The sequence below is a fragment of the Conger conger genome, chromosome 1 (assembly GCF_963514075.1).
Source record: "Conger conger chromosome 1, fConCon1.1, whole genome shotgun sequence".
Classification (NCBI taxonomy): domain Eukaryota; kingdom Metazoa; phylum Chordata; class Actinopteri; order Anguilliformes; family Congridae; genus Conger; species Conger conger.
The window spans coordinates 78,858,752-78,884,308 of record NC_083760.1 but is presented as its reverse complement, the minus strand read 5'-3'; the positions used below and the strand labels follow the sequence as shown (position 1 = coordinate 78,884,308).

The 25,557-nt window shown below is 43.5% G+C and overlaps 2 protein-coding genes across 14 annotated transcripts in view; both read left to right on the top strand.

The window, feature by feature from the left end:
* Positions 1-2,887, top strand: part of chd4b (chromodomain helicase DNA binding protein 4b) — a 26,037-nt gene extending 23,150 nt beyond the window's left edge. For all 10 annotated transcript variants that reach the window (XM_061235970.1, XM_061236039.1, XM_061236016.1 and 7 more), the window contains 5 exons: positions 135-243; positions 742-874; positions 1,262-1,457; positions 1,805-1,968; positions 2,548-2,887. In XM_061235970.1, the coding sequence (XP_061091954.1) occupies positions 135-243; positions 742-874; positions 1,262-1,457; positions 1,805-1,968; positions 2,548-2,562 (617 nt within the window). In that variant the 3' untranslated portion in view covers positions 2,563-2,887. The remainder of the gene's footprint in view (positions 1-134; positions 244-741; positions 875-1,261; positions 1,458-1,804; positions 1,969-2,547) is intronic.
* Positions 2,888-3,874: 987 nt separating this feature from the next.
* Positions 3,875-25,347, top strand: ptpn6 (protein tyrosine phosphatase non-receptor type 6). Of its 4 annotated transcripts, none has more exons than XM_061236195.1 (16): positions 3,877-4,124; positions 6,164-6,189; positions 7,115-7,237; positions 8,209-8,403; positions 14,521-14,710; positions 18,508-18,624; positions 19,055-19,186; positions 20,384-20,480; positions 20,873-20,952; positions 21,271-21,417; positions 22,774-22,905; positions 23,113-23,267; positions 23,382-23,449; positions 23,773-23,924; positions 24,173-24,240; positions 24,955-25,347. In XM_061236195.1, exons 2-16 carry the CDS (start codon positions 6,182-6,184, stop codon positions 25,055-25,057), a joined length of 1,767 nt encoding a protein of 588 aa, XP_061092179.1. In that variant the 5' UTR covers positions 3,877-4,124; positions 6,164-6,181; the 3' UTR covers positions 25,058-25,347. The 4 variants fall into 4 exon arrangements, with proteins under 4 accessions (XP_061092154.1, XP_061092179.1, XP_061092170.1 ...); XM_061236186.1 differs by lacking the exon at positions 3,877-4,124 and adding an exon at positions 4,908-4,963; XM_061236178.1 differs by lacking the exon at positions 3,877-4,124 and adding an exon at positions 5,569-5,673.
* Positions 25,348-25,557: the final 210 nt, after the last annotated feature.

Genomic DNA, 25,557 nt, shown 5'->3' with positions numbered 1-25,557 from the left:
TGTACGGTCGGAAGATGGGGATATTCTGACACTGTCGTAGCTGGTGTGATGTGTGGGTGTATTCGGCTCCATTTTGGCTCCATTTTGGCTCCATTTTGGCTCCATTTTGTTGACTGTTCTACTGTGCTTCCCAGAGCTGCACTCCCTGTGGCAGAACGAGGAGAGGGCGGCGACCGTCACCAAAAAGACCTTTGAGATCTGGCACCGTCGCCACGACTACTGGCTGCTGGCCGGCATAATCCAGTATCCTTTAAGCCTGATGGAGCTTCGCCCCCTCCTGTCACTCGCCTTCGTACTGTGGAGCCTGACAGCCCCCTGGCCTCAAAACTCACAGGCTGTCTAAATATTCACACACAGGCCCCCTCAGCAGGCTAGCGTGTGTCAGGTGTGTTTATGTCAGACCCCTGGGTATGTCTGGGTGATGTGGATGAATGTTTTGGAACTTGTGAATGGAGAGTTCTTGCCCGATTAATAGAGAAATTATTTGAAAAAATTACAATGAACAATTCAGGCATCCAGCATGATGCTTTTAACCAAAGTGAATGTAGCAAGTGCCTCTGACACAGTTGTACTGTAAAACTGTAAAATCAAGGTCATCAAGTGCCACAGGACCTGGAAGATTATGTGAGAGGTGGGCTGGTTTAATTGGGCGAGGTGGATGTCACTCAGTGGAAGTACTGTACAACAGGCACTGTGCTGATCGGTGCTGGCGTTGCGTTCCTTGACCACGGCGACTCTAAGGCACGGCTACGCACGCTGGCAGGACATCCAGAACGATGTCAAGTACACCATCCTCAACGAGCCCTTCAAAGGGGAGATGAGCCGGGGCAACTTCCTCGAGATCAAGAACAAGTTCCTGGCCAGGAGGTTCAAGGTACGGTACCTCCACTGTGTCAAACTCCAGTCCTGGAGGGCCGCAGTGTCTGCTGGTTTAACTCCAGTCCTGGAGGGCTGCGGTATCTGCTGGTTTAACTCCAGTCCTGGAGGGCCGCGGCGTCTGCTAATTTTTGGGGTGTTCAGACAGTGATGTCATAAACACAGGGCAGAGGTGAAGGTACCTCAATCAAACGTTGGAAGAAGACTTAGAGAGTATCAATATAAAGGCTATACCACAAGATGCAAACCACCAGTGGTTCAGAATCCACAAGCCTTGTTCTCAAGGTCTTAATTGGCAGCTGATTTTAAAGGAAACCACAGAAGCCCGCGGACCCTGAGGCCCCTGGGATATGTAGTCTGACACCCCTGCCCCTCTCTCACACAGCTGCTGGAGCAGGCCCTGGTGATCGAGGAGCAGCTGCGGCGGGCAGCGTACCTCAACATGTCGGAGGACCCCTCGCACCCCTCCATGGCGCTCAACACGCGCTTCAGCGAGGTGGAGTGCCTGGCCGAGTCTCACCAGCACCTCAGCAAGGAGTCCATGTCCGGGAACAAGCCCGCCAACGCCGTCCTGCACAAAGGTACCGCCACGCCCTGTCCCGCCATGCCACGCCCTGTCCTGTCCCGTCATGCCACGCCCTGTCCTGTCCCGCCATGCCACGTCCTGTCCTGTCCCGTCCCACACAGGCAGCCTGTAGCCTAGTGGCTAAGATGCTTGACTGGCACCTGGAAGGTTGGTGGTTCAAGCCCCAGTGCAGCCACAGTTAGATCAGTGCAGCTGTTGAGGCCAACCTCACATTGCTCCAGGGGGGGCCCCTGCTTAGTCTAATCAATTGTAGGTCAAAAGTGTCAGCTTAAGTACCTGTAATGTAATGTAGCACCGCGCTCGACCGTCTCCAGCTCCCCGCTCTGCTCTTCTCACTCCCAGTGCTCAAACAGCTGGAGGAGCTCCTCAGCGACATGAAGGCCGATGTCACGCGTCTCCCGGCGACCATCGCGCGGATACCGCCCGTCGCCGTGCGGCTGCAGATGTCCGAGAGGAACATCCTGAGCCGCCTGGCCAGCAGGGGTTCGGACACACAGACACAGCAGGTACCTCACTGACACACCTGGACAGCGTAAGCTCATCTGCACACACACACACACACACACACACACACACACACACACACACACACACACACACACACATACACACACACACACACACCTGGTGAGCAGGGGCTCGGACACACAGATACAGCAGGTACCTCACTGACACACCTGGACAGCATACGCTCATATGCACACACACACACACACACACACACACACACACACACACACACACGCATACACACACCTGGTGAGCAGGGGCTCAGACACACAGATACAGCAGGTACCTCACTGACACACCTGGACAGCATAAGCTAGTGACACCTGGTTTGTACAGGCTAGTAAATACAGACACACCTGGTTAGCACCGGCTAGCCCACACAGACACCGCAGGCAACTCGCTGATGCACCAGGACAGCGGGCGTTCAGACACCCTGTCATACTGACACCCTTCTGCAGCAGGCCAAGCTAATGATCATTTCTGCTGTTGATGGACTGCTGTTGCACCTTCCAAGGCTGTACGGCCTAATAGAAAATTGCAGGTGTTTTACAAATGTTCTATCCTCTCACTCAAAGGTGACTCAACAGTAGCCTGTCTAAGGCTGCCCCTGCCCCTGCCCCCCCCCCCCCCCCCCCCCCCACACCCCCTTTCCCCTCCATCTCAACATTCCTGATCGGCTCTTGGATGATGACATCACAACAAGCTTCCTGAAGCCATGCCCCTTTTTCCCTTCCTGAAGGACATGCAGCAATTCTATAGGCTGATCCCTGGAGGCAGTGGATAGCAATTGTTTTCTTTTTGATGTTTGTTTCTTTACCTCTAATAAAAAAAATTATTGTTACAATATTATTATATTATTATTGTTATTATTGTCATTTCTTTTTTTTTGGGACCTAAAATAAAACGTTAACAATGTGTGAGGCTCGTCTGGTCTCGTCATTGGTGGTGTTCGACGGAAGTGAGGGATATGGACCTGAGATTGTGTCTGCAACATTTACATTTTACATTTTAGTCATTTGGCAGACGCTTTTAATCCAAAGCGACTTACAAGTGCATAGGTTCTACCATAAGTCAAAGCATCACATCCGGGGGGGGTTAGACAAGGATAGGGATATCAGAAAGGAGGGGCAGGGGAAATCAGGAGGGAGGACTAAGGTAGAGTTTGAAAAGGCATTTCACGCGACAGTGAAAAGCATCCAGTAGTGTCTGAGTTCTGGGAGAGGCATTCCACCAGTTGTCTGAGTTCTTGCTGTGAAAATGGGCAAAATAAGGCCCAGGTGCATCAGGGGGTGGTGTGAGGGAAGGGGGGGGTAATGCCCCCTTTTGCCACCTAGTGGCCCCCATGCACTACACTGATTTGGTTAAAGAAAATAATAATAATAATAATAATTAATAACCATTTTTCTAGGTTGGGGTGCCCTTTCTCACTTGTACCAACAGTACCTCTGGAAGGCTTTTGAACTTTGAGATGCTGCTCGCTGACACCCTTACCATATTCTCTATTGCCTGTATCTGCCTCCATTACTGTGTATCCAGTGCTGGAATGTGAAATTCATGTTTTAAGCCCCAGTATTTTGCCTGGCCTAACGCAGCCCCCTTGATCAAAATTACATTTACCATGAACACCTTGCTGCCGTGGGGTCCGCTTTGTTGTACAATAAAATTTATAATGAGATTAGGATGGGAGGAGTGCGAATATCCAAAGGTGAAAGCACAAAGGGTAGATTTGCATTTTTACGCGAGGGAAAACGAGCTGGATGACTTCATCCGAGTGCAGGAGGATAAACGGGCCGTTACTTCTCTCGGCAGACAGACAGGCAATTGCGATAATTGAACAAAATTACAGGGTGGGACAAGGGAGCAGTGTAATTTCGCCAAGCAGATAACTTATCAGTACAAACGCTGCAAAATAAACGACGGCGGTCGAGGTTTTTTAACCGCTCGCGGTGGACATTGCGATAACTAGGATATACAGAACGTTAATGTCGTGACGACACTCCATCTGAACAGAATAAGCAAAGGGAAATAAAATAGTCGAATACTTCTCTCTTCGGCTGCTTACCTGTCGTGAGAGGTTGGCTTTAACGTAGAGAATACAGTCTGGACTACGACGTCAGGAAGAAAGGGGCGGAGCATCGACAATGGCTTGCGGGTGAGTAAATAATTTATCTCGGCTGATTGCTTTGGGACCTTGATAGTCTCAAGGTTAGCTAGTTTGCTTTATTTCTTAACTGTCTCCGAATGGAGTTTTATTCTGGCTTCTACCCGCTCATTTTGTGCGCTATATTTAAAATCCCAGATAGAGAAAAAACTATTTGCTATTCAAATCTCTGGCTGTGTGATCTCATTTGAATGTGTATATTTCCTGTTTTGTAGTACTGTAGTGTGAATGGTTGTATTTCCGTTGCTGGTAAATATCAAATATCACGCATGTTTTATGGGAGAGGGAATTTGCATATAACGTGTGCACTCAGTGACTGCACGCACATCCTTTTCTTCACTGATAACAATATTTAGCATATACTAGCAGGAGGAGACGTCTAGTTTCCCTATCAAATCAAACTCTTGGCGCCAATACTCGTAAAGTTAAAGGACTACATTTCCCCTTTCTATTGCTGGTCCCTTCAGTTGCAGCAGTGCAAGTTGGGAGGCGTAGTCATGGTGTATCAATGTCAAGGCCATGTGTCATTTCATGATGGCAAATGGAGAAGAGTTGATTAAAAAAAAAAAAAATTAACAGTTCACAGTCCTCAATTCTAAAATATGTGACCGTGTTTACAGTCAACTTATCAATTAAAAAGATAAACTTTTGCAGTTAAATCAGCCTTTGGTAGCCTACATGCAGACACATGCAGATAGCTTAGCGGGGGAAGGGGAGACTTTATAAATAAGGAAGTTGGGTGTTCAGCTGAACTTTGGCATAGGACTGAGGCAGCGAGTGCATTTGCACTTGTCAGAGGAGTAGCAGGCTGGCAGTGGCTGTGCAGGATGGTAGGATTGGAGAAGGGCGGGTGGGAGGGGATTGGTTTGAGCTCACAGATGAGTCCACATGGATGAGCAGATGCAAATGAGGGGTTTGTTTTCTTGTATTCCAGTAACTGAACTTGACCTGTGAGCACAGCGGTTTAGTATTGCAGCGTGACCAAAATTATTCAACAGTGTTTGCTCTTCCTCCTGATTGCCCATGCAGGTGTCTCATTCTTCTCTTCCTCTCTGGGGCATTAGTGCTGCATATTGAATCATGCTGAGTGTGTTGTGTGGTTTGCTATGTATTTATTGTGTGCTGAGGTATTGCTAAAATTGTATCTACCAAAGATGGTTAGAGAACCAGGGAACTGAGATATGTCTAGAAAGGTGTTTCCGTTTTGAGACTGCAAGGGAAAGGAGAGCTAATGGGAAAGGGAGGACCTACCTTTTAGAGAACTATAAATTAATATTAAAAGTACCTCTTTTTTTGGGGGGGGGGGGGGCTGCTTTGTCAGCCATTTCCTTTGTTCCTGTCTGTCTTGCTTTCACTGTTTTGTGAAAGAAGCCACAAAAAGGAAGGAAGGAGTGTGTGTGCGAGTGAGAGAGAGAGAGAGAGAGAGAGCAAGAGAGAGAAAGAGAGAGGAGGGGGAGAGGGAGGGAGGGACAGAGTAAAGGAGGATGACCTATAAAGATTGACAGAACGAGTGTCACTTGTTTTCAGGACCTGAAGTCAAGTAAGGCTGTTTACATTTCTGCTCGTTCTAAGACGGGCCATTTCAGAAAGCGAGCAGGTGGGGGGGATTATTGAGTGAAGAGATGGGGGGGGGGGGGGGGAGTGAAGAGAAATAACCGAATGTGGAGTGACGGAGAGCAGAAGTGGGTGTGAAGGGCGGAGGGCGGACAGTTGATGCGTCAGTGTGGGAGCTTCAGATACCGCAAAGGAGAGAACGGTGGCCATAGGGACGAGGGGAAACGGAGGGGCGAAAAGGGGGAGAGTAATGATATAAAGGAGAGATACTCAGATGAGCGAGAAAATGTAGAGCGTGTCGACGAGTGTGGTTTTGTGAAGATATTGTTAAGTATACATGGCTTAACACGACTGCTAGTTTGCACTTTCGTAACATGCGATGTTATTGTGAAGCCGTAGTTGTGTATCGGTAAACATTTTAAATTTATCTCAATGTGTATATTTTTTTGTATTTTTTTTTTCTTTCCATTGCCAAGAGCAAGTGAAGGGGAAAGATGGTTCGGTGAGTGAAGTTATTACACGTTTGACACGTATGATAAATACGCTTCAGTGTTTAACCATCTCTTGTGGAAGTGTGAAGCATTCGGCCCATTCTTACCCTCGTCCTCATTCTGTTTCTTTCGTTTCTTCTTTCATTACGTTTTTATGTCCCCTTTTCCTTTCCTTTCAAAACTGTTTTAGATGCTTGTGAAACCTTACTGCTAACCATAACTGCATCCGTTCATTTCCTCTTATTTCTTCATAGAGCTCTTGTGCCACTTGTTGCATTGGGAGTTGTAGTCTTTTGAGTCAAAAGAGCTCTTATAGCCACACAGCTGTCCGTAAGAAAAGAGAAAGAGAAGCAATGCTGTTGAAACAAATTCTCTTCTCAGAATGGTGTGTCATGGCTCTTTTGGTAATGTTGTAATGTTACTGAACACAAAATACTGACTCATCTAAAAATAAGTTAATAGATGAACATAACACAAATAAAATTGAATTCAAGCATGGCCCAGAAGTACTTTGGTGGTGTCTGTGCTTTAGAAATTCAAAAAAATACAAAACATTTTTAACATATCTCTGGAATACCAAATTGTGTGTGTACTCCAAACTTTGAGTCATTTTTGATGCCCTCCATCTTCATGCTTGGGTGTTGGTGATGAAGGCAGACACTTGCGTTATGCCAAGCCTGTTGGTGTGAACCTCTGAACTGAACATTCATTATAACCTCCATAATAACTTGAAATGACTTAATACATGGACTATGTAGAGTATTTACAAGCTGCGTAGCCTGATTGTCAATAAGACCTGTTTTAATACGGCTGGTTGAAGCCCATTTGCACGCAGTCGGCGGGTTGAGGGCCTCGTGTGGAGACTCTGAGCCCTGTAATGGCTGAGGGGCTGCTCAGATGGGAAGGGCTGCTCTAGCTGTGCTGTGCTTTCTCCAGGTGGTTCCACAGAGAGATAACGGGTCTGGAGGCGGAGGCCATGTTGAAGGCCCGGGGTGTGCATGGCAGCTTCCTGGCCCGGCCCAGCAAGAAGAACCAGGGAGACTTCTCTCTCTCTGTCAGGTGAGACACCCAACATGGCCGCACACACCTAGCCTCCGTCTGCCCTCAGTTCAGCTCTGTCCTTCAATGGTGGGATGTACCAAATTAGTTGCGGGCGACACGAATAGTCGCTGCAAAAATATCTACAGTGCATTACGGCATACAAGCGTGCATACAGTTGGTACACATTTTTTTTTCAGGGGCAAACGATGTACTTAGTTCAAAGGAGGAACATAACTGATCATATTAAGATAATAACAGTACAAAAAGTATCAACAATACTGTAATTAATATCCTTCCTTCCCACTCTTTGTACCTGTCCTGTTGGATCTGCTTTTGTTATGACGCATTATTATAATCCTCACTCTGCAACCACAGCTACGACACATTGGTCCTAACAAAGTTACAATGCTATGAGAGACATGTATTATATTGGTTCATTCCACTGATTGGCCAAAAGAGGCTACATGCTAATTTGTTTGTTTATTAATTTGCTTTAATTTAATTATGTCTGCTACCTCAATGACTAGAGTACACTTGTGTGAAGTCTGTAATTGTTCATTTCTCATTATTTCTCCACTGGACTGCAGTGGAGTAGGGAGTGACTATAACGGGTGAAAGTTCTGGGGCTAGCGCGCTGTTGTTCATAACTGAATCCGCTCTGCTGGCACACACTGTAAATGGAAAATGGTTGGAATTTATATAGCGCCTTTATCCAAAGCGCTGTACAATCGATGCTTCTCATTCACCCATTCATACACACACTCACACACCGACGGCGATTGGCTGCCATGCACAGCACCAACCAGCTCCTCAGGAGCCTTTAGGGGTTGGGTGTCTTGCTCAGGGACACTTCAAAAACATCCAGGGCGGGGGATCGAACCGGCAAACCCTCCGACTGACGGACGACCGCCCTTACCGCCTGAGCCAATGTATGCTGAATGAATTCAGTGCCGGGCGTCCGGTGACAGTGGGGTCTGTCTGTGTCTCAGAGTTGGGGAACTGGTGACCCACATTCGCATACAGAACACGGGGGACTACTACGATCTGTACGGCGGGGAGAAGTTCGCCACGCTGTCGGAGCTGGTGGAGTACTACACCGTCGAGCATGGCACCCTGCAGGACAGGGACGGCACCATCATCGAGCTCAAGTACCCGCTCAACTGCTCCGACCCCACCAATGAGAGGTGATGTAGAGTAACTAACTCAGTGTGTGTGTGTGTGTGTGTGTGTGTGTGTGTGTGAACTGCTCCGACCCCACCAATGAGAGGTGATGTAGAGTAACTAACTCAGTGTGTGTGTGTGTGTGTGTGTGTGAGTGAACTGCTCTGACCCCACCAATGAGAGGTGATGTAGAGTAACCCACTCAGTGTGTGTGTGTGTGTGTGTGTGTGTGTGTGTGTGAACTGCTCTGACCCCACCAATGAGAGGTGATGTAGAGTAACTAACTCAGTGTGTGTGTGTGTGTGTGTGTGAGTGTGTGTGTGTGTGTGTGTGTGTGTGTGAACTGCTCTGACCCCACCAATGAGAGGTGATGTAGAGTAACTAACTCAGTGTGTGTGTGTGTGTGTGTGTGTGTGTGTGTGTGTGTGTGTGAACTGCTCCGACCCCACCAATGAGAGGTGATGTAGAGTAACCCATTTGGTGCGTGTGTCCGTGTTTGTTTGTGCATTTGTGTGCACGTGTGCATTTTCGCCGTTGCTGAGAATTTCAGTACGTTTAAAAGAAGACTTGTTTTCAAAGCTCTTTGTGTCGTACATGAAAATGATCATTGAGACTGCTTGATAATGAGATACAGGCACTTCATTAGGTAGACGTGTACATCAGCTTGTGAATGCAAACATTTAATCAGTGAATCATGTGGCAGTAACTAAATGCAAGCAGGCAGTGAAGAGGTTCAGATGTTTTTCAGGCCAAATGTCAGAATAAGGAACAAATGTGATTTGTTCCAGACAGGGTGGTTTGAGTATCTCCTGGGATTTTTGCAAATAACCACACATCACAACAGTATGCAGAACAGCATCTCTGAACACACAATGCATCAAACCTCTAAGTGGATAGGCTACAGCTGCAGAAGACCAATAAGTCTGAAAAATAAGTCTAATAAATACCTATTAAAGTGCGTCAAGAGTGTATATTCTACCTATTATTACACCTATGGAAAAGACATTAAACTAGTCCATGTAGAAGAGAGCTTTTTCTTAAATAAAGAAGAAATGTACTTACTTTACTAATCTGTTTAAAGCAGCATGTTTTTTCTTTGTATTATGCAAGCCCTGAGTAACAAGCTCTTTAGTCTGATGCTGAATTAGCTCACACATTGTAGAGGATTATTGTTTCCGTAGAATGCCAATGTGAATATCTGAATCCAAAAATGACTGGTTGACACATTATATTATATTATTGATCAAATTAAGGTGACTGAATTTGCCAGTCCTGAACTTTCATCTTTTTCATATTGATGAATGCTTTGGTTGTATAGGCAAGCGTGGTCATTGTCTTGTTGAAGGATGACGCAATGGTCGGAGGACATTTTGTACATAATTTATTTTGGTCTCATCTGTCCTTAAACTTTGTTCCAGGACTCTTCTGGCTCAACTCTGTATTTTTGGCAAATTGTAATCTGGCCTTTCAATTCTTCTGCTGGTGAGAGGTTTTGCGTAATTCTGCTCGTTAAGCCCTCAGCGTACGGTGGCCTGTGATATTTTCACCCCTGCCCTCTGGAGACACCATGCCTGCTGTCTTGTCATCGGTTGTTTTACGATTTACCTGCACAACTATTGGCTTACTTGTCTCACCAGTCCACCAGCAGTTTCTTTATTCTTACTAGACTTTCCAACCTGTTATACTTGATAAACCCAATTTCTGTGTTATCCTTCTTAAGATATTCTTCTGTTCTCTCAGCTTATAGATGAGTTGTTTTTTTGAGTTTTTGAGTTTTTGAGTTTTGTGTTTGTTTTTGTTTTTTGGAGTTCTTAACATAGCTAGTTTTCTGGTCTTCATGAAGGTGCATTCCTCTGACACCAAGTGCTCCACAGATGACACCTAGATTAGACACTCACTTTTATGTGTGAATAAAAAACCCCCCCAAAAAAACAGCTGTTTCTGTAATATGGACTCTGCCATTATCATGCTTTTGGAGGGCACTGTATAAATGATTTGTTTGTCTGCAGCTGTTGTGCACTGTTTTATGAATCTTAATGCCGAGTTTGACATGAATGGTAGTAGAAACACAATACTTGATGTTTTGCGCTGAGATTTTCTTGGAAGTAATTATTTTATTGAATAAAGAAACTGAGTATAGATTATAACATAAAATGTCGGGATCTGTCAGTATTGAAGAATGGAATAATGGTCAGTACAGGGATGATTTTTTAAAGTATCCTCAACAGGCAGATTTACGAGATCACCTCTGGATGTTTGGCTTCTTATCACTGCATTGTCTTTTTACTGAAAATGCAGAACCTGAATGACAACGTATCTATGACTTCTAACAACAGTGCAGTACAATGACTGCATTTTATATGCCACATAGGCTACTCTCGCGTGTCTATATTCTACTTTGCTGAAGGGTGTAATGCCGCAGAATATTTTTTGGCTTTGTTGTTAAATGTTTCTTGAGACGTCAAATTGCCTCTCCCCTTCATGTTCTCCTGTTAACATAATTGCAGTGTGTAACTGTCTGCTGTCTGAGGTAAATGTGCAGGCAGACATGAATAACGCAGTTGTCAGGTGTGTTTCCAACTGAGCCGCTTCCCCTGCATGAACTGAGGGTACCTGGAAGTCAGTCCAGAAAGACATTTGTCTGACATTTACGCGTGACATTTATGTGCCTGCGGTGCGTTACACGAGCGTTGTGATTATTTCTGTATGTGTTCGGAAATGAGAACAGACCTGACTGGCATTGCTTGACTCAATGTCCCATTGTGTGGAATAATGAAATGGAATGACAATGAACATCTCCACAAGATTTGCGTGAAATAGCGGGCGTGCTCAGGTTGCAATAAATTATTAAGGATACAAATATTGTGTTTATGCCGATGTGCAGAGGGGTTATTTTTGAAGCCGAGGCAATGTAATATTTTTAATTCAAGGGAGCAATGAGACCAGGAGTAACCAAGAACCTGTGGGTACAGCGGTGAAAGGACTACCTAGTTGGGGGCAGCAGCCCCGTGTAGGGGGAAGTAAGATAGCACCTCTGGCTGGTTTTGTCCTTTATTTTCATGCATCTTGGGTTGCGGCAGAACATTATTCAATCCTGGGGTCCTGATTGAAATAATTAAATTAGAATAGGCTTCATAAGTTCCTTCTCATGTTTTGATTAATATACACTCAGTGAGCACTTTATTAGGTATTTATTAAACTTATTTTTTTAGACTTATTGGTCTTCTGCTGCTGTAGCCTATCCAGGTTTGATGCATTCTGTGTTCAGAGATGCTCTTCTGCGTACCACTGTTGTAATGTGTGGTTATTTGCATTATATATCTGTCACCTTCCTGTCAGCTTGGACCAGTCTAGCCGTTCTCCAGGGACCTCTCTTATTAACTAGGCATTTTTTTTTGTTTTTCACACCATTCTCTGCAAACTCTAGAGACTGTTTGGCATTCAAATTCCAGGAGATCAGCAGTTTCTGAGATACTCAAACCACCCCGCCTTGCACCAATAATCATTCCACGATGAAAGTCACTTAGATCACATTTCTTCCCCATTCTAACATTTGGTCTGAAAACCTGCTGAACCTCTTGACCATGTCGTCATGCTTTTATGCATTTAGTTGCTGGCACATGATTGGCTGATGAAATATTTGCATTAACAAGCTGGTGTACAGGACTACCTAATAAAGTGCTCAGTCAGTGTATTCCAGGCATGCACTAGATCACATAATTCAACCCAAATGTAAGCTGCACCCTGTCATTTCTGCCTCACCCTCCCCCCTTCCCTCCCCCTTTCTCTTTTCGTTCTCTGACTTCCCTTTATCGCTGCGGTTGGAAACTTTAATTTTGACACATGAGAAAAAAAAAAGATGACCAGTCCCTCCTTCCTCTGTACTAATCCCTCCTCTTGTCTTTCAGTGCAGTCTTTCTCTTCCTTCAATTTCTCTTATTCCCGTCAGTCTGTCACTCTCAAATCCAGTAAGTAACAGCTATGTCAGTCAGTCAGTCAGACTGTTTTTATAGGCAGACGAATGAGCTCTTACCCTAATCAGGCTATTCGTGATGAGTAGGAGGGGCAGGGCCAAGCTCGGGGGTGGGAGGTGGATTGTAACTGAAGGTGTGTAACTGAAGTGTGGTGGGCTGTGGTGTAGTGGTTAGGACACTGGACCCTCAGTATTGAGCTGAGGTGAAGAAGCCTTATTTTTAGAAAGATCCTGTTGACTGGGCTATTAAAAATCAAAAAGTATATTAAGTGTATTAAGTATAAAGCTATATATATGGCACAGACTAAGCCAATAGAAAGGACTGAGCAACACAATTAGACAAAGAAATGGACAAATGGGTTTAGGGCAAGTGAGGAGGTGAGTGTGAGGTGTACATTATGAATTTAACAAGGTGAAAAGCTTTCTGTCTGTGTGTGAACACATCAGCTAAAGAGCTGCCAACACCCCATGCATGTTTTGCAACAGTATTTGGTCTTTTCGTATTTCCATATTATTAAAGACACGCAATTCCCACACTCGCTTTCTCAGCTGCCATCTCATCCCTTATTTTATTTTAAATAATGTGTGCGTTATCGTGTAGGTGCTTATTTTCTGCAGGGACACCAGAAGAGACATTTTATTAAAAAATATATTTCTAGTTGTGTTAAAAAAGAAAGAAAATACTGCACACGCAAAGACTGTTGACAAAAAATAGAAAGTCAAACATAATGAGTTTTAAGATAGAAATGCCATATTTGGTATTAGATTACTTTCGTTTCAAGAAGCTATTTTTCACGTACGTTCTCGGTTTTTGACAATCAAGATCAAGTCCCTCCTTTAACCAAGAAACCTGGAGAAATTTTTAATGAACAATTAAATAATAGTTAAACATATTTATTTGCATTTTGAAATCAGGATTAACGGTAGAAAATGCCTATAGAATACAGGACAACTCAGAAACGGAGGGGCGTGAAAAGAAAGAAAACCGATTATGGGGGGTGTGCTAAAAATATGCTTGTCTCGAGTCTCAAAATCTTGACATCAGAATTTTCCGACCGCAGCACAGGAAGTTCAGATGAAGAAATAGAGAACTGAACCTAAATTTAAACAACACTTCTCTGTATGGGCATGCAAAAACAAAACAAAAAAAAAACTACTCACTCATTGTGTATACGGACTGTAACTGTATTCGCACGTACATTTATAGTCTATATAGAACGCCAAAAACAGCTTCCATTAATAACACTCGTCAAAACGTTTAGGTTGACAAATTGTCCAATATCTCATTTCAGTCATCGGAAAATCTGCAACCCAAAATGAGACATGGTGGTTTGCATGTTTGCAAATGTGGATGCGGTCATGATAACTTCAACATTTGTGCAACTTTGACTCCGGGTACTGGTATAGAAGGGAGCAGGCCGCGTGGGCCCGACCATGTGCATGCACAGCAGCCTAACGCCACACCGGCTAGTACAGTGTGCCATCAGAGGCTGGAGAAACACACGTATGGATTCATCCGTGAGTCATCGTTCTGCCCGCTGTGCCGCAATGGTGGGCGGAGATGAGAACCGACCAACTGCTGCAGTGCATTCGCAAAGTGATTCCTATTAATGCACAGCAGCGCGATTGCTTAATAAATCAGTTTTACTTCATTAGCAAATTTAAAGCCACAGTACATATTGAGCTCGCTGCATGCTGGGGTGTGTCCAGCCCCTGGACTAGTGCTTCAGATCCTAAGGTGATGGGTCAGTGTACAGACTCTCTGAGTGTTCGTATGGTGTACTGTATAAACCCTGTGTTGCAGTAGCCCTCTCTGTTTAACAGCCACCCCTAGACTACATCTATTGGCGTCCCTCCTGACCCACTTTTACAGAACTTTCATTCTCAGGTTGTATTTATTTAGTATGTACATACTTGTATGCTATTAGCATTGATTCTAGCACTCATTATTGATTCTAGTTGATTTTGCTTCATATTCATCTCTCTCTAAAAGCATGTATTAGTTATCCGTTACTGTTGTAACTGCTGTTCTTATTTAACCTTTAACATTTTTTTTTTTTCCAAGTCCCACTGTAAACTAGCATCTGATGTCAGATGTTACAGAACTGAACATTTTGTCCTCTCCTCATGACGGTTAGTGTGCATTGACTCGTAACTCTTTCTCCAGGTGGTATCACGGGCACTTGTCCGGCACGAATGCCGAGAAGTTGCTAGGAGAGCGGAACGAACCCGGAACCTTCCTGGTGCGGGAGAGCCTCTCGAAACCTGGGGACTTTGTGCTCTCCGTCCTGACAGAGGAGGCCTGCAAGGGATCAGGCGGCAAGAGGAGGGTCTCGCATATCAAAATAATGTGCCAGGTGAGAGCGAGCGAGCAAGAGAGTGAGTGGGAGAGAGAGAGAAGGGAAAAGTGAGAGAACCAAGGGTATGGTGTCGTTTAATTTATTTTGCTTCATGTTTATTGTCTTTTTGCTGCCTCAGTTTTACCCCCCCCCCCCCCCAAAATGTCCAGGCATGCTTCATCCATGTACCTGTATGTAAAGTGATGAATGGCTTTCTGAGTGATTTTGTAACTATTACTTCATGTCTGTGCTTTGTATTTACCGGCAGAGGTGGCCAATGTGGGCAATCAGTTTCTGCTTTTCATGCCAACTTCTGGCCTTAAATACTTAAATGTCATGACATTTACACCACCTGTCATTGTAGCTTAATTTCCCGATAAACACATGAATGGCAGCCGAAGACTTGGCGTGTAGAGCTAATTGGCCCATTTAGCCAGGGTAATTGGTGGAGACAAAAACCTGCACGCATACTGGCCCTCCTGGACCAGAATTGTCCACCCCTGTTCTACAGCATATTATACGAGGAATGCTCAAAGGCCCCAGCCGCTGTGTGGATCTTATTGTGGCTACACCAGGGATCGAACCGCCAATCCAACCAGTTACTTCATTAATGCTAAATATAGGTCAGGTGTACAGTACAAAGACACTTCAAGTCTGTGTAGAGGCAAAAGCACATTATTTGACTGACTGATTTCCCCATCACTTGCAAATGAAGTAACCACGGAAAAGGCAGCGCTGCCAAAGACAACAATATACCTGTATTTAGTGTCAACATATAAATTTAAAAATTGTGAAATTATGGAATGTGTTTGACTTCAATCAATGTACCTCAATGAATATATTAGTATACAAGATGGTATTGTTGTACTTCATTTTTATGCTCTTCGGAAACGGTTGCTGTCTGAGGATAGCTGCAAGGAGAGGGAGGTTATGACAGAGGAAGGGGGAGGGTGACAGATGGGGGCCCTGCCTGATTTATTTGGGATAAAAAGTTCTATAGCTTAGTAAGCAAAATGCAGTATTTTACACCTCATAATATAATTTAGCTTCCTTGTGTCATTTTGGAGTCTTTTTGGAAAACTGCCTAGACTGCCTTGAAAAAACAATGCAGAATGCTCATTTTTTGTGATATTGTCCTCAAATTTGAAAGGGAATTTGGCCAGTGTTGTGACACAGCTCCATTTTGTTTCTAAGCACACCAGCCACAGCTACAATAATCTGTATCCAGTTAAAAACAGAAAATCTTCCACTATGTTTGAGCTTCTGTAACTTTGTTTTGCTAATATTTCGAGTAATTCTGACTCTTGGAATAAAAACCCATGGGGTTACCTTTCAGAAGAGACCAGGACTACGCCTGTAGCCGAAAGGGTTCAAGAATAGTAACCATTTCATTTCGCATATGCTATTTTCAAGCTTGTGTCAAGAAAAGGGACGGTACTTAAGGAGTTAAGCACCAGCTGAAGAACTCACACTAATGTGGTTAAAATATTTACCATTAGGATCAGAGTGTTGGGCCCATACAAAAAAAATGAAAATATGAAAATATTAAATATTCAGTTCTATTCTATCTTATTTCTATAGCACTTTTTTTTTTTTTTTTTTACAGAGGCACTGTCACAAAGATGCTTTACAGTTGAAATGCAAAATAAATTTGACCACTCTAAAGTGGGTATGAGCCGTCTTCCAAAATGGCCCAGGCATTACATTATGTCACGGTCTCTCGGCAGACAGGCTTGCCCAGAGCGGCGCAGAGTGGTGGAGAGCATCGGAGTTACGCCACTGACATGCCACAAGCGCAGGCTTGGCCACATTGCAGAGTCAGACCTGAGTTACGCCGTGTAATTACTACAAGTCCACGTCGGTCCTCTGGGTTCACCCGAGTTCCTCTCAGCAATGAGCTTTCGGCCCAGTGGCGGCCATGTGAGTGAGAATTGCGTCTCTTCTTTAATCTGTGCGTAGTGCAATTTAACCAGTACTGGCGAAAATAGGCGCTGGCACACTAAAGGGGTGCATTCCCTTTAAGTGACTGGGGGGGATACTTGATTGCGGAGCCAAAAAAAACATGAACCAACATGGACAAAATTTCAATTCAGTTTATTTATTTTTCTAACCATTTTAATTCTGTGGATGTTTCATATCTGCAGTGATAACAGTCAAAATCCAATTAATTCTTCTTACTTAGTTGTAGGAGAAAGGTGAAACATTTAATGGATTTGTGTCATTTATGTACACACTGCCCCCGGAGAGGCCACATCAGTTTTATCATCAGAAGTGTTCATTTTACAGTGATGATGAGGTGCCAAATCCATCTGTATATGAACAGTTTTACAGGTTCAAATTTAGTTTGACGCTGAAATGAATATCAACCAACCCATGGGGCTTGTGTAAAGTTGAAAATAAAAATAAAAATTAAAAAGGAAGTTTCCATGTGGTCAGAACTAGTTGCTGACTGAAAGCATTTCCTGCTAAATCGTACCCAACTGAATAACTTAATCTGTGGTAACTGGCTGCTTGCAGTGCTGGAGTATAGATATGGTGCAAGTGAACTATTAATAATGAAAAATATAATGAAACACCTTGTCATTCTGATGAAGTGCATTACTTTTTGCTAGGCACAAACGACCTGGTGGATAATATTTTGCACACAAACATGAATTTTAGGCAGGGGCCTCAGGTCTAACTGTCAGCATACCACAAGCTTTTGCAGGTCAGCACTGTGGTGTCTGTGTTTGCATAGAATGAAATTGCAACAGGGCAGACTTGGGCACGACAGCACGAGTTTGGAAGGTTCTTTTTTTTCTTCTTTTTTTTTAAAGATGTTTCTTCACTTTTTAGAACATAGGGACGGGTGGGCCAGAGACGCTATCCTGGTCTACTCATTGCCGAATCACCCAGGTGTGAATGCCCAACTAGTAGGATGGCCTGTAGCGTAGTGATTAAGGTACATGACTGGGACTTGCAAGGTCGGTGGTTCGATCCCCTCGGCACAGCGGTTGGGCCCTTGAGCAAGGCCGTTAACCCTGTATTGCTCCAGGGGGGGGATTGTCTCCTGCTTAGTCTAATCAACTGTACGTCGCTCTGGATAAGAGCGTCTGCCAAATGCCATTAATGTAATGTACTATGCAGGTTTTGTGCTCTTGCAGTGTACATACATGGTGTGCCCTCTTCCTGTAGACACCCACACATCCACAGTGTAAACATATACAGTGGCGTGTGGCCGCATTACAACGGGCAGTTTTGTTCTGTTTGTTGCCCTGCTTATTATGTCTATCGTGGTTTTGTTCTTGTGTGTTTTCATGTTTTACCTCTGTTGCTTTTGTACGCTCTGCCCATTGCCTTCTCTTTGCATGTACCATCCTCTGCTTGCTTATGTTTATGGCATGAACCTGCTCTTAAGCATTGCCATGTGTTTGTTTTTGACATTTTTATTTTATTTATGCATCGCTTTGGGTTTAAGAAAAGCCTGTAATGAGTAAAATGTATTATTATTATTATAAAAAAAATAAAAAAAAATTCTGGGCTAACTGTGATTACTGCAACTTCAGCTCAGTGTACCAGTTGTGCTTCAGCCAGGCCTTTGTTTAACACTTAAGCTCTTTAACACTTTAGCACTTAAGCTCATGGGTCCCCATGGTCTACATGGTGTATGTATGTATGTATGAATGTACTGTATTGTGTGCACGCACGCACACACACACGCATACATGCGCGCCTCTGCAATATTATGTAGGCACCCCCAGGTTATCAATACAAATGAATTGAATTCCTAGGTGGTCCAACTCATTAAATAGTAATGCCTGTATGTGTGTTTTTAGAATGACAGGTACACAGTGGGTGGCTCAGAACAGTTCGACACACTTTCTGACCTGGTGGAGCATTTCAAACGAAAGGGCATAGAGGAACTGTCTGGGACATGGGTGTACCTCAAACAGGTGAGTCTGCATGCGCTGTCATCCAAAACCTCATCGTGGCCTGAAAAATACTGCAGCCATTCTTAACACAAACACTTTTTGCCTCGGTAGATGTTTTGGAGTTTTTTCACCTCAATGCGCCGGTTTCTTTTTTTCTTTTTTTTTTTCCTTCCTTCCTTTTCAATTTTTTTTGTAGCCTACGCACCTGAATGATACACCTCAGCACTATGTGAAAAGCAGAAAAACAACTCTTGGAACTTTAAACACAAGTACTTTAACAGTCATGTTCCGTTGGTGGCATTCTGTGCCGATAATACTCGCACTGTATGCGTTTACCTCGATATTTTCAGAACCTGAATAAACGGTTGTTCATTTCTACTTCGGTCATTGTCCATCGCTCCTTCTTTTCTGTCAGCCTCCTCCCAAAATGGTGTTTTTCTCCCCTCCTCAGCCGTACTACTCGACCAGAGTGAACGCCGCAGACATCGAATGCAGGGTGAAGATCCTGGGTCAGACCGTGGATGGAGAGGTCCAAGGAGGAAGTGAGAAAAAGTCTAAAGCAGGCTTCTGGGAAGAGTTTGATGTAAGTCGGGGGAAGAAAGAGAAAGCGATGTATTCAAGTACATTTGCAGCATACAAACATAGCGCCATGCCTGTGAAGTTATCTTGAATGTTTTCTCAAAGACCTTTTTTTAGCTTCTAAATGGGTATGCCGTTATTAAGCGCAGGGATATGATGGGTTTATGGTTTAATTAGGGTGTGAATCACAACAAATTAGACTGTACAAAAGTTATACAAATAAATAAGTAAATATTTAGGGAAACAGTAATGTAGAAAATATGCATTGTAAAATGTATTGACCTGAATAAGTGTTCAAGAACGTATTATTGGTGATCAAAATATTGCTGTTTTGCTAATATGTGGTGTAATTAACATTTAATTAAACTTGCTTGCTATGCTAACAACTCCATTTGACTTATCAAGGATGGGTAGAAAAAGTAGCCAAACAGCAGTCTCCCTAGGAAGGGCTTTGCTGAAGTATTGGGTGCTGTGTTATTTCATTTTCAGTAGATTTCTAGTCATCTACTAAAGAAATGTGAGATAAGTTGAAATCACTGAGCTTAATAATTGAGATAGAGTAAAAAATTACGTCTGCACTTCAATTGCATCTTCCAGTGTCATAGTACACTTTTTTCCACAAGAAAGATTGAGGACCTGCAACCTTACCTCTGTTTAACCTGCAGTTTGTGGAATTTGCAGTTTGTTAAAAATATTATGGCGTTGACACCAAGGCTAGGTACTATGCTTTTGGCATGGTGAATCTTGCCTTGTCCTGAGTAAAAATACCTTTTTGCACTGGATGCAGTTACACTTTGTCTTGCTCTGATGACTGAAACTGGCTGAAGATTATGGATTTTCAGATATAAAATGGATTTGTAATAAACAGCAATTAGCCTTAATATTATGCTAATTGCGTCATATGCAGTGCATTACAATAAAACAAGAAATGTGTCGTCTGGAACCTAACCGCCCCACTACGCGAGGCAGCCATTTTCTCCCCGTGTAGCATGTGAAATGGGCCGTGCGTCAAGGCACACTTGCAGCCCGCAGGCATCAGTTTGAAAGGCAGTTGCTGTAAGTGGAACGTAAACCTGTCCTTCGGGTCCATCTTGTGGTTGAATTGTGTACTGCAGGTTTTGACATGCACTGCCATCCTGAACTGAGAATTATCTCTGATTTGAATCAGTCACCCTCTCCCTCTCCCACTTTCTCCCCCCAGTTCCTTCAGAAACAGGAGGCAAAGGTGAAGAAAAGCCGAGAGGAAGGAATGAGACCAGAAAACAAGAGCAAAAATCGATACAAGAACATCCTTCCTTGTGAGAGCGGTCACATGATTTCATTTCATTTAATTTCACCAATTTCATGTGCATCTGCCACTAAATATACATACATATCACTGTAGCGCAGAGGTGCACAAAGCGGGCTGTATCTATTCGTAACTTGTGCTTTTCACCATTTAAGTAGCCCACTCGTTTGCAGGAAGGGCAGCTTAAGACTCGTTCTTGAGTCTGTATATGAAACATTTTATTGCGGTCTTTTTTTAGAACACAAACTCAGTCATGACTGTACAAAACAGATGACTGACTTTGTCCTCTCTTTAATTCATTGATGTCACTTTCTCTAACCGCCTCTCATCCATCTCATCCTCCTTTCTCCCTCACTCACCTCCCCTTCTTTCCCTTCCCTCCACCCTGTACTGCCCCCCCAGTCGATGAAACCAGGGTGGTACTGCAGTCTGGTGACCCTTCTGTCATTGGCAGTGACTACATCAATGCCAACTACGTCAAAGTCAGTGCTCTCCATATTCCCTCAACCCATAATTCATAATTCATCATTCATAATCAGTGATCATCATCCATTGCTACATGGTATCATTGAATGTATCTTCGCGGTCTGAATTTTAGTTTTGATATATTAATATTTATGAATATTTTTACTAGTTGCTGTACTTTCAGATATTTTAGCTGTAAAGTGTTCAATCCTGGATATACGGTTAAAATAATCACTAAAGATGATTGTGTACATATTTTCTGTACCACTGTATCATAATCTCATACAAATGTCACCAGTGTCTCTCCATTTGTCCCAATCTCCTTCTCTCTGTAGAATAAGTTGAGGGAGCCTGGGGACCAGAAGGTGTACATTGCCACACAAGGTTGCCTTGTTACAACTGTAAATGATTTCTGGGAGATGGTGTGGCAGGAAAATACCAGGGTTATTGTCATGACAACGAGGGAGGTGGAGAAGGGCCGGGTTAGTGTCTTGAGATACAACGAATGTGATTGTTATTGTAGCATTGCTTTTTCCCAAGGCGATCCTATGCGGCCGGGGGCAGAAAGGCAGGCACTAATTCAGTATGTGCAGGCTCATTCACTCATTCACTCACTCACTCACTCACACACTCACACACACTCACTCACTCACTCACTCACTCACGCACTCACGCACTCACTCACTCACACACACATACCCACTCACACACCCACTTACTCACTCACTCACACACTCACTCATTCACTCACTCACACACTCACACACCCACTTACTCACACACACACACACACACACACTCATACACACACACTCACTCACTCACTCACTCACACACTCATACACACACACTCATTCACTCATTCACTCACTCACTCACACACTCACACTCACACACACACCCACTTACTCACTCACACTCATACACTCACACACTCACTCACTCTTTCACTCACTCACACACACACTCACATACTCACTCACACACACACTCACACGCACACACACACATACCCACTCACACACACACACTCACCCACTGACTGACTGACTGACTAACTCATAAGCACCTATTACAGCATGTTTCTGGGGAGAGGTAGGGTCACGGAACTTCAATGTTGCAGAATAACAAAAAAACACATTTCATTCTATTAATGAAGACGACGTTTCAGGAAGTGAAAGTAAAAGCATTCTTTCCACAGTTGAGGACTTCCATTTTCATGTACTGGAAGCAATTGCAGGATGACATGAATGCGACGAGAAAATCACGCTTCGGATAGGTTCAGAGTCGCACTTTTGATAGGAATGAGCTTGCTACGCAATTCACCTCATGCACAAGCCGGGGCTTTTCTGTTATCGGTTTTAAACCAGTGTGCCGGGTGCCTCTACTGGCCCCTTGTGTACTAGATTGCTAGCCTAATTCTTGTCTTCTTGTCTTGTCTTGTCTTGTCTTGTCTTGTTGTCTTTGTGATTTACTTTGTGTTTTGGTATGTTTAGTTGGCTAGGTAAGCAGTATTTGGATAGTTAAGTTTGGTCACTTTTGCTTTGTTGTTTGTTCATTTGTTATTTTAAAAAAAAATAAAAAAAAATAGGCCCTGGTCCTTATCTTTGTTGTACGGGTAGCAATTGAAATTGTACTTCCCTCTAGGGTCTTTCAGCGCACTTAGCCCTGGTTATGGCTATGCACTTTGTTGTACGTCGCTCTGGATAAGAGCGTCTGCCAAATGCCAATAATGTAATGTAATGTAATGTAATGTAATTCTAATTTCAATGATTTAGTCAAGGTTCAGCATTGATTTATGGCAATAGCTAATTGTCTCTCTATCAACCCTTCTGCAGAACAAATGTGTTCCGTATTGGCCTGAACTTGAGGGGTCTAAGGAAGCCGGTCGGTATATGGTCAAATGTCTTGAAGAGAAAGATTGCACGGACTACAAGATTCGAATTCTGAAAATCTCATCTCTTGAACAGGTAGGCCCTTTTTTCCGTTATTTCCTATCAGGCGTTATAACATTGCTGAGTTACATTGTAGCAATGTTGCTTGTAAACCCGTAACATTTTGTAAGCCTGTTGCCACTATCACCAATTTCAGTGCTGTCATGTCTACACATATCCAAGAAGTTAGTAACGAATTGAACCCAAACTAAATGGAGATTATTTTGTACTCCTTGCTCTCAGACGGAATTATCTCGGAAGATTTGGCACTACCAGTACCTTAGCTGGCCTGACCATGGCGTGCCACAGGATGCTGGCGGTGTGCTGAGCTTCATGACTCAAGTCAACAGCAGACAGATGGAGTTCCCCAACGCTGGGCCTATGATCGTACACTGCAGGTAACTGTGAACAGACCCCATTTCCCAGAATCCCACAAGGTTTACATTTACAGGGGGGGAAAAATGGTAACCATTTCATATACCTGTCAATCTCTCTCTGATAAACCCCTCTAGTGCTGGAATAGGCCGGACTGGTACCATAGTGGTCATTGACATGCTGGTAGAGACCATCGATGCTAAAGGTGGGTTCCGTGGCAATGCTGTTGTTGATAATTCATCCAATGCATACACTGACTGAGCACTTTATTAGGAACAACTGCACACCTACTTATTGATGCGATTATCTTATCAGCCAATCGTGTGGCAGCTGTGCAATGCATAAAATCATGTAGATACGGGTCAGTAGCTTCAGTTAATGTTCACATCAACCATCAGAATGGGGAAGAAATGTGATCGAAGTGACTTGGAATGATTTTTGGTGGCAGACGGGGTGGTTTGAGTATCTCCTGGGAAAATATCAATGGCGTGTTTGTCCTGAGGATGATGTTGGCTGCGGTTCCCCCAGGCCTGGACTGTGATATTGACATCCAGAAGAGCATCCAGATGGTGAGGGAGCAGCGTTCAGGCATGGTGCAGACCGAGGCCCAGTACAAGTTCATCTACCTGGCTGTGTCTCAGTATATTGAGACCACCAAGACGAAGATGCAAGCCCTCAGTGTGAGTGAATGAAGGAGGGTAGTCCTGGCTAAAAGTCAGTACATTTTAAAGTCTTTGTGACTTATTGTTATTGTCGGTCTTCATGTTTTTCACTCTGTTGTTTTTAGCATGGTCAGTGATTCTGATCTGGCAAGTGTTGATTTTTTTTGTTGTTTTTGTTTATTAAAATGTTGAACAAATTCAGTAATCTCAACCACGTGTGTGTGTGTGTGTGTGTGTGTGTGTGTGTTCCTTCCGCACCCGTTTAGAACACTGAGACGGAGTACGGAAACTTGTCCCTGCAGCCCAAGCCCAAAGCCAGCCGGAAGGTTTCTAAGTAAGAGTTCATATTTTTCTTCTTATCTTCTGTCCAGCCCTGCAAACTTATTTGTTGACGGGTCAAAGTTCCCTTAGTCGCAGGGTCTTAAGCTGCCATAAGTTCATCCAGCCACGTGTAGCCTCTGGAGCAAGATCAGTTCATGACTTTAGAGCCCCCAGGCTCAAACACCATTCCCCTCACATGGTTATAAACCACATTCTATTCAGGCTTATGGCAGTTGCCTTTTATTCTGCCAGATTCTGGTTACCTAGTTACCTAAATGATTCCTGTTTGGAACACATTTAACCCTTTCCATACACTTGAGAACCCACTGGGTTAGGATCCCTGTGAAACGTCATAGAGATCCTAAGAAGAGCATCCTTGCACTGGCTGTCAGTGAAATGTGTAAGGCTTTCCTTCCAGAATGTGCCGTACATTCAAGAAACGTCAGACTCTTGTCCTGTTCTCCTCTCGGCCAGTTGAAATGTTTAAGTAAGGCTGTGAAACTCAACTTTATTGTTTGCCATTTATTTAAACCTATCGATGACAAGTGCTGTGCAAACATACTGTAATGTAATATGAGTATTATTAGAAGCTAGGTGTACACACGTGCTAGACTAAAATAATAAAATATTGTAAAATAATAACATTTTATTATTTTTGCACTTTATGAAAAATCTCATTGATAGTGCTTCAAAATAAAGACATTTAACTCTTCCCTCTTCCCTTCAGGAATAAAGAAGATGTGTATGAGAACCTGGCGGCAAAGGGAAAGAAAGACGTCAAGAAGCAAAAATCAGAGGAGAAGAAGAGTGGCTCTGTGCGAAAGAGATAATTCTGGAAAAAAAAGATTACGGAGCTTATTATATAACTCCCATGAAGAGGGTGTTGTTGTTTTGTTTCTATGAGCTTTACATTTTCAAATGTATTGATTTCACTTTGTATTTAAAACTTTATTTTTGATGTCCTTCCCAAATGACTAATGTATATGGAATATGATCGGGACAACACGGACACAAGAAATTGTATACCTGCCATGACAGAAGGAAAAAAAATCAGTGCGTAGCATTGTTTAGCTTGACACTGGGTCTGTTGAAAAGAATAAAGTAAGAAGTATTTGTGGTCCTTGGTCTATTGTCTGCTATATGTATCAGCCCCTGTTTTGTGTGATCAAAAGCCCTACATATAAAACAAAAACTTTCCAGATTCTTAGAACATAAATAACGCACGCGCAAACGTTCAGATCTGGTTCCAGTCTTTCTGCGCTATTTAATACATTGGCATTTTTTTACGCTTTGTCGAGTTCGCCGCTGACCGCTATTGACCCGTGGGAGA